This window comes from Chrysochloris asiatica, unplaced genomic scaffold, assembly GCF_000296735.1.
Source record: "Chrysochloris asiatica unplaced genomic scaffold, ChrAsi1.0 scaffold00210, whole genome shotgun sequence".
NCBI classification, from domain to species: Eukaryota; Metazoa; Chordata; class Mammalia; order Afrosoricida; family Chrysochloridae; genus Chrysochloris; species Chrysochloris asiatica.
The window spans coordinates 3,012,735-3,021,586 of record NW_006408728.1 but is presented as its reverse complement, the minus strand read 5'-3'; the positions used below and the strand labels follow the sequence as shown (position 1 = coordinate 3,021,586).

The 8,852-nt window shown below is 35.0% G+C and overlaps 1 protein-coding gene across 2 annotated transcripts in view; it reads left to right on the top strand.

The window, feature by feature from the left end:
- PLA2G4A (phospholipase A2, group IVA (cytosolic, calcium-dependent)) overlaps positions 1 to 8,852 on the top strand; it is a 164,392-nt gene that overhangs the window by 74,632 nt on the left and 80,908 nt on the right. The window contains exon 6 of one of the 2 annotated variants that reach the window (XM_006872693.1): positions 3,537 to 3,678. The exons of the other annotated variant lie outside the window; for it this stretch is intronic. Within the exon in view, the coding sequence (XP_006872755.1) occupies positions 3,537 to 3,678 (142 nt within the window). The remainder of the gene's footprint in view (positions 1 to 3,536; positions 3,679 to 8,852) is intronic. 2 annotated transcript variants of the gene reach the window in all.

Sequence of the window (8,852 nt, the reverse complement as noted above, 5' to 3'; positions counted from 1 at the left end):
CCAATCTGACTAGGCAGAGCTGATGAAAGGAAATGCAGATAGGTCTCTTGTGATACAATAGTGAATAATTGTTATCTGGACTGATTATGAGGGTTGGTAATGTAAAGGTATATGTTTTGTAGCAAGGAGGGCAGTGATTAGCTTTGCAGTGTAGGAGCAGAGGTCCCTGGGACAACAAGGGAGAAGAGCAGAGAGTGGGACCCTACCCAGAGAAACAGTGACGCCAGAGATGGAGGCAGAAATGATGATATGGAGAGATGGAGTGGCCGGGGACTTTAGATCCAGAGAGGGAGAAGGGCTGTGTGCTGATGAACCGGGGTACAGGCTTGTGGAGTATACCCTTTGGTTGGTTGATGATGCAATGAGGGGATGGTAACTATGGCAATAAAACGATATACGATAGGATGAATCTAAAACTAAAGTTCTCCCATGTACCATGTAAACTATCACATAATTCACAATAAAACATGAAAAAAAAAAAAAAAAAGGTTTGTTTTAGCCTCAAGGATCAAACTCACAAGTTGCTCCTGGATACCATATAGAGTGTCTCTATGGGTCCAAACCAACTCTATGGCACTTAACAACAACAATGTATATATATTCACTCTAAAGTGGAAATGTTTTCTTAAAAAATAAAATTTCCGTGTAAAATCTTCCATTAAATATAAGACCAAGAAAAATTAATTCTTAAATTACAGATATACATGAAGACTCAGAAATTATTAATTTATTACCAAATGTATAGATTTTTCTTAGCATTTTTTAGCTTGCTTCCAGATTTTTTTTTCTCAATGATATCTTCTAATCATCTGTGTTTACTTACTTATGCTTACATGGAGAGAACCTCAAATTTCATAGAAAAATGAAATGAAAAATAATGTAAAATTTCCATGAAACTTTTTGAAGCCTCTTGTGTATATTATGGAAATCTTACTTTTTTATGCTTAATATAAGCTAATGATCAGTTCAGTGTATTACAAAAGACATGGGTCCCAGAATGAGAAGTTTTGTATTTAAATCTACTACCAGTTTATATTAATACCCAAAACATTCCTAGTCACTTTTTTACTCATATATAAAACAAACAAAAAACCCTTAGCATTGGTAATGTGATGATTAAATGATATGTTCTAAAATTTCTATAGGAAAATTTATCACATGTATACCACATAATAACAGTAGTATTGTTTGAAACAGCAAATAATAAATAGGTAAATAAAATGGAAACAACCTCAGTATTCATTAGATAACTATGGTATGAGATTTTGTGCAGTGAAAATATAACACAATAATAAATTGATTAAATTAGATCTACTTATGTAAGTAGATGAATCTCAAAACCAAAATGATTAATGAAAACAAAAATTTTATAGAAGAATGCATACAGCGTGATAGTATTTGTTAAAAATATATATGTAAATAATCATTTTCATTATTTAGTGACATAAATATTTATTATAAAATTTTAATATAATAAATACAGCATTGAAATAAAAAAGACTAAAAGGTTATTCTTATTTTTCTATCTTTGGTAAGTAGAAAATGAAGTAGAAGAGACATAGTGAACCCTTTCAGGAGTCTGATATGTGAGATTAGATTATTGGCAGGGCTGGAGGAAAGCAACATACACAAAAAGTGGCATTATTGGCTGCCATCTTTGAGCATAATACCACTATCTTTGAATGAGACAACACTGCTTAAAACAGTGCTCAAAATCTGAGGGCAAATGACCCACTTTACCCACTGCCATTGAGTCAATTCTGACAAATGTTGACCCTATAAAATGTTTCTGGGGCTGTAAATCTTTATGAGACCCTCATTTTTCCCCTAGGTAGGTTTGAACTGCCAACCTTGTAGTTAGCAGTCCAGTTCTTGTCCAATGGCACCACCAGGACAAATTAGAGAGATGTAAATCAAAACAATAATGGAATGTCATCTCCCTCCATCATTAATAGCAATATTCAAAACCAGAAAACAACACTAATGTGGGTATGGAGAGGCTGTGGTACTAAAATGGTACAACCACTGTAGAAAATGGTATGGCACTTCGTCAAAAATTTGGGAATAGGAATACCACATGACCTAGCAATTCTACTTGGTATATCTCCTAGCGAAGTAAGAGCCATGATAAGAATAGATATATGCACAATCATATTTATCACAACACTATTCTTAATAGCAAAAAGATAGAAAAACCTATTTGTCTATCAGTGGAAGAATGGATAAACAAACTTTGGTACATAACACATAATGAAATACTATGCAAAATTAACAAATAACACCAAACCTGAGAAACACCTCATAACATGGATGAAACTAAAGGCATGCTGAGTGAAATTAAAATGTCACAAAAGGACAAATAGTGAATGAGACTACTATTGTAAAAAGTCAAGAAAAGGTTTTCCCAGTAAAACATTTTTTGATGGTTACCAGAAGTGAGAGGAGAGTTTAGAGGATAAACATTTGTTAACTTCATTTAAGAGGGTGACAATATATAATATGAAGGAACTTCAAAAAAAAAAAAAAAAAAATAAACATTTGTTAACTTCATTTAAGAGGGTGACAATATATAATATGAAGGAACTTCAAAAAAAAAAAAAAAAAGTATGGAGGCATAGGAAGATATGGGGAAGAGTGCAAGAGTTAAAGACAACAGAGGTAAATCCTTTTATATACACAATCCTGTAATAACAGTGGAATCCTGCTGTGGTGCTGAAGGATAAGCACTGGACTGCTAATCACAAGGTCGACAGTACATACCACCAACCACTCCTCAGAAACCCTATGCAGGGTCACTATGATTCAGAATTGACTCCATGGCACTTAACAATACCAACAGGGTGATTGTTGTTATTAATAATAAATTAACAATAGATACAGGGTTGCAGGAACCAACTCAATGACACTTAACAGCAGCAGTATAGTTTCTGGCATGGGTATTTTAAGAAATTGCTACTGGCATACTAGAAAGAAAGAATATATAATTTAAGGATTTTGAAATCCTCAGTCCTAATTTCATCTTTGTTGTCTAAAGTTCTACTATTTGTAGTTCCTTACTTTCTCAGAGGGGATCCATTAAACAAAGTAATTTATTAAGGTAATATTTATGCAAGTAACCTTTTCAGAATAAAGGATTTTAAAGATGTTGTTAAGTGCAGTTGCATTGGTTTGAGATATAAGTAAGTGTATTATTGATGGGGCAAGGATGATGGCTGGGAAGAGCAGGATTTCTTGATCTAGTAAACTTCTTTACTGAAACTCTTCTTAAAGTTTTAATATAATCTACAATATATGGCTTTTGTGTGCTGAATTGTTTTTGTTTTTTTTTTAATATTTCACATTCCTTGTTTTCTGAAAACATGTTTTGAAACATGATGCTGTAAGATTCTATTCTATTTTATATCTCTTCCTAGGAAATGACATAAAGGGAAAAGAAAGTATATATTCACGTAGTAACTACTAGGGACCTGAGGGAGGTAGATTGATATAAAACAAATTTACTGGGCATAAATTCATGACTTTATTTTATTTAACAGCTCATCCCCAGACCTTCGTTTTAGCATGGCTCTGTGTAATCAGGAGAAAATGTTCAGACAACAGAGAAAAGAAAGAATAAAGGAGAACATGAAGAAATTCTTGGGTCCAGAGAATAGTGAAGGCTTGTCCTCTACCCGTGAAGTGAGTTGGAAATTTTTTTAACAGTAATTCAAATTTAATAATGTCTTTGTACCTGTTCTCTAAAAGTGTCACCTAGATATGGCAATATTAAGACCAAGTATTATTTCTTCAGCCTTTGGGGGTATAGTAAGTGGTTTATAAATGGAAAAGCATTGAGGCAAGTCATCCTGAATGCTGTCCATATTTTGTCATATTGATCAAATGTTATTTTTTAAAGAATAACATTATTGTTCTTGTTGTTAGCTACTGTCAAAATGACCCCTAATTCATGGTGAGCCTATGTGTTACAAAGTATAACTGCTCCAAAGAACTTTCTTGGTTGTGATGAACAGCTAATTGTGTTCAAGCTGCCACCTTTTAGGTTAACGTGGTGGTAGTGCTATGCTGTTGAGTTGGTTCTGACTCATAGTGACCCTGCATATAGTTTGTGAGGCTATAAATCTTTATGGGAGCAGAAAGCCTCATCTTTCTCCCACAGAATGACTGGTAGTTTTGAACTGCTGACCTTGAGATTAGCAACCCAACTCATAAGCACTATGCTATCAGAGCTCCTTTTTAGGTTAGCATTTGATTACAAGTTGCTTATGCCACCCAGACTCCTTTAAAGACTCAAACTTGTGTACAAATAGGACATAACAAAAAAATATATAGTCTCATATGTAAGAAATTCATTTAATTAATTTTAATAAAGAATAAAATTAAGCAACTATAAGAACTATCTTATTACAGAATAAGAAGACTATAAAAACTATCTTATTACAGAATAATAAGAATATGTTATAAAATTTAATAATAATAATACAATTAACATAAAAGCAGATCTCTTTTAATTCCCTGATGGGAAATATGAAAAATGTTTTTTTAATCATCCTTATCCACATCTACTTTTATGTTGATTGCATTATTATTATTAAATTTTATAACATTTTCTTTTTATTCTGTAATAAGATAATAATATCAGCAGTGAGAAGAACGGAGAAAATCAATGCCTAACTTGTCCAAAGGATTACCTCCTGACAGCGAGCCAGGGGGTGCTCTTTTCCCAAATATAATTGCAGATTCCCAGGGTGCTTTTTGTGAGTTTAGGATCAGAATGCCAATCTGCTAATACTAGAGTGACTCCAAATGTTATGGAAGCACATCTGAGATAAGATGCTGCTTATGGGAATTTTTGCTAAAAGGAAGCAAAGGAGACAAGTGGAATCTCCATTCAAGTTTATTTTTTTAAAAGGCAGATTCCACTGTTTGGTTTTTTTTTTTTTTTTGCCTCATCTACTGCAATAATGAACATTCTCAGCAACCAGACTGTTGACATTCTCTAGAATGTCTCTGAAGGAACACACAGTTATTGTGAAGCACCCCAGAGGAACTTGCAGAGGGATTTCAGTCACATTAATGCATAACTCAGTCTCCAGGGAAAGGAAATGAAGACAATGACAAATGATGGGGAAATAGAAAGGAACTGGCTATAGTTTGTACTATCTGTAGTCATATGCAGAATATGATCAAGGGTGTTACACTGGGCTTCCGTTACAAGATGAGGTCTGTGTATTCACTTCCCCATCAATGGTGTTATCTGAGAAAATGAGTCTCGTTAAATATGAACCGTCTTGGGTGAAAATACATCTATAGGGTTCAAATGAGGACAGGTGTTGCTTGGTCAATATTTTAAGCTCAGAAAAATGAATTCGTTTGTGTCAAATTCACTTGTTTTAAGTCAATAAGATATAACTGTTAAAAAACAAGGATATGTGAACATTTTGGGATGGTATCTATGTGTCTGAAAAAGGAGTCATCCAACAGGCCAAAGAATAAGATACAAAAGCTATCCAGCTATGGAAACAAAAAGAGATAATTTATAATACCTATCAGTGATACTTTTTATGCAATAAAATTTTATCTAACTTAAAAAAAAAAAAAAAAAAGGCAGATTCCTCTTCCATCCTTCATCTCGCTGGTCACCGTAACAGATCCCTGGTAGAAAGTGTGGTTAATTATTTTCCAAAGGTTACTTAGTCTTTGAAAGGAATTCCTTCCCTACATATTACTCAGAAGTTTCCAGCTTCTTGGCAAGTGATTTATATTTTTATAGATAGTAAAACATTCAACAGTAATAATACATTTTTCCTGGGTTGTTTTTTTTTGTTTGTTTGTTTTTAATCATACTCCTTATTTGGTATGGTGATATTTTTGGAACACAGGAATATTTCATACTTGTTTTTTTTTTCATTTGTTTAATTGGCTCAGCTGCCATATATCATTTATTTAGACATTGTGCTAAGTAAGTGCTGGAGACAAATAAAGCTGAGATGGTTAACACTCATTGACTCATTAATATAACACAACCCATTCCCAAATGGGATTATGACCATAAACATGTTATTGTTGTTAAGTGCTGGCAAGTAAATTCTGACTCATATCGACCCTGTATAGAAGTTCCTAGGAGCGACCACCGACCTTGAGGTTCAAATTGACTTTGTGGTCTAGTGCTCGTTCTACAGTGCCACACCAGGACTCCAACCGTAAGCATAGAGGTTAAGATTTACACCACACATTTTGGGGAACAGTATGATAGGCTTTTGGTTGTTAACCAAATGGTCAGTGGTTCACCAGCCACTCTGTTATCACCATCATTACTAGTTACTGCCAAGTCTATTCTGGGTCCTGGCAACTCATGTGTGTTAAGAGTAGAACTGTGCTCCAGCACTACAGAGAAACAGTTGTCGTTATTTTCAATGGCTATATTTTCAGAAATAGATCAACACACCTTTCTTTCAAGGTACTTTGTGTGAAGTTAAACCTCCAACTTACTGGTTTACTGCTGAGTATGTTAACTATTTGCATCACCCATGACTCTGAACTCTCTTAAAAAACAAACACAAAATGGCAGTTGTTCAGTACTCTCCATCTTCCTCCCTACATGTATCATTAGACTCTACCTCTTCATGGGATACTTCCTATAAATATAGATTCTAAACTCCCATATCAAAATTTTAAAAAGAACAAAGAATATCTGTCTCCCTGTAATCTATTTTCCTTTCTACATTCTGCTCTGTCTTCTCATTTTAACAAACATCTCTCTAGAATTTTCTATGGAAACTCATTCTACTTCCTCATGTTTTTGCCCTCATTATTCTGTGATAGCTGTTCCACTGGTTACCAGTACTATTAAAAGTCACTGTCCTGGCTTTACCTTCTGTGGCCTCGCAGTCACAAATGACAAAAATTGCCCTACTTATTGAAACATTTTTTACCCTGAAACTGCTTACTTCCTTCTGATTTTTATAGTTCCTATTTGGTATCCTTTACCATATCTTCCTTATCTTTAAATAAGAGTTCCTGAACACTCAGTACTAGATTCTCTTCTTTCCTCATTCTATAATTTTCTTAAGTGATTTCTTACTCTTCCATGGTGACCCTGTCAGCTGTGTCTAAGAACTTTCACATTTATATCAACAGTTTAGAACCTCCCTTTTGATTGAACTTCAATTCTGAATATCTATATACCTATTGGATATCTTCAGTCCTGAATACCTATGTACATCTTTGATACCTTGCAACATTTCAAATCAGAATGTTTAAATTTGAACACAAAATTTTCTTCTTAAAAATTACTTCACCTTTGTTGATCCTTATTTTAGTGAATGTTTTTATTTACCCAGTTACTAATGCAAGGCACTTGAGAGCCTTTTGTAACATCTCCTTCTCACATCTATTCAGTAATAAAGAGATCACAACTTCTAAAACAAACAAAACCACAATAAACAAAGCAAAATGCTTCAAAATGCACCCATTTTAATTGGTTTGACATGCTACAACTCTCATTGCTACACACCAAGTTCCACATTCATCAACCATATTGCAAAAGCAAGCAGACCACTGAATCTCTACTTGTGCCTACCCTCCTCCTTCCAATGTTCACTTTACACTGAAGGTCTTTTAAAGAGTGATTTTTAAAAAACACAGATCTGATTATTAATCCCACACTAAAAATTCTTCCATAGCTCTTAGGGTCCTGGCTTTGCAGCTATTTTCAATTTTATTTTTGCCAGTTTATCCCAAATTCCTTATACTCCTGTGCACTAGATACCTCGACAGAGCTCTTTTCTAAATGAAGCTCTTCCCCATGTTCTACTTCTCACTACACTATGCACCGCCTTCCCTACCTCCATACTATTCCTCTCCACACCTCAGCCCCCTTTCAAGGAACTAACCACCTTTCATTCTTTATTCAGCACACAGGTGACTTCTTTTGAGATTCTTCCTTGACAAACCCCTCCCTCCACCTCCCTCCATTCTAAGCTAGGGCTCTCAGTTATAGTCTCTTATGGCATGTATATGCATTTTACCTTCCCAGCATTTACCAAAATTGTACTTAAAAGTACTTGTGTAATTATTTTTTTAAATGTTTGTTTCTTCTTTCCACTACCATGGAGTTGTTTCCAATTCATAGCAACCCTGTATAAGTTTCTGAGGCTACCTTTATGGGAGCAGAAAATCACATCTTTCTCCTGTAAAGCAGCGGTGGGTTTGAACCACTGATCTTGCAGTAAGCAGTTGAGTATTTATGCTACAGTGCCACCATTAGCATATATCTATTTCAAGAGGACAAGGCAATGTCTGTTTTATTCTCAACACATAGCATAGCTTTTAGCACATGGTAGAAGGAGTCTCAGTAAATATTTTGTTTTATGACTTAAGAGAAGCACTTTCCATACTGTTATTGGCTGAATTATATCCCCACAAAAGATATGCTGACATTCTAACCCCTGCTATCTTTGAATGTGACCTTGTTTGGGGGATGGGATACTTCTTTGAAGATCTTATCAGATATGTCAATGAGATCATACCATAGTAGGGTGGGTCTTCAGCAGGCGGTCACTAAGGAATGCTGGCATCCACTAGATGCTAGGAGAGAGGCCAGAAGAGAAGTCAGGAGAGAGGACTGGAAAAACTGCTTTCTCAAAACACTTGGGAAACATGGGATTTGGAAGGCCAGAGGCAGTGTTATAAATTAAATTGTATGCCCTCCACACCCACACACCAAAATATAACAAAATCCTAATGCCTGCACATCGCTGGAGAAGGATGTCATGCTGGGTAGGGTGGAGGGTCAGAGAAAAAGAGGAAGACCCCCAACAAGATGGATCAGCCAGGTGGCATCATTGATGGAC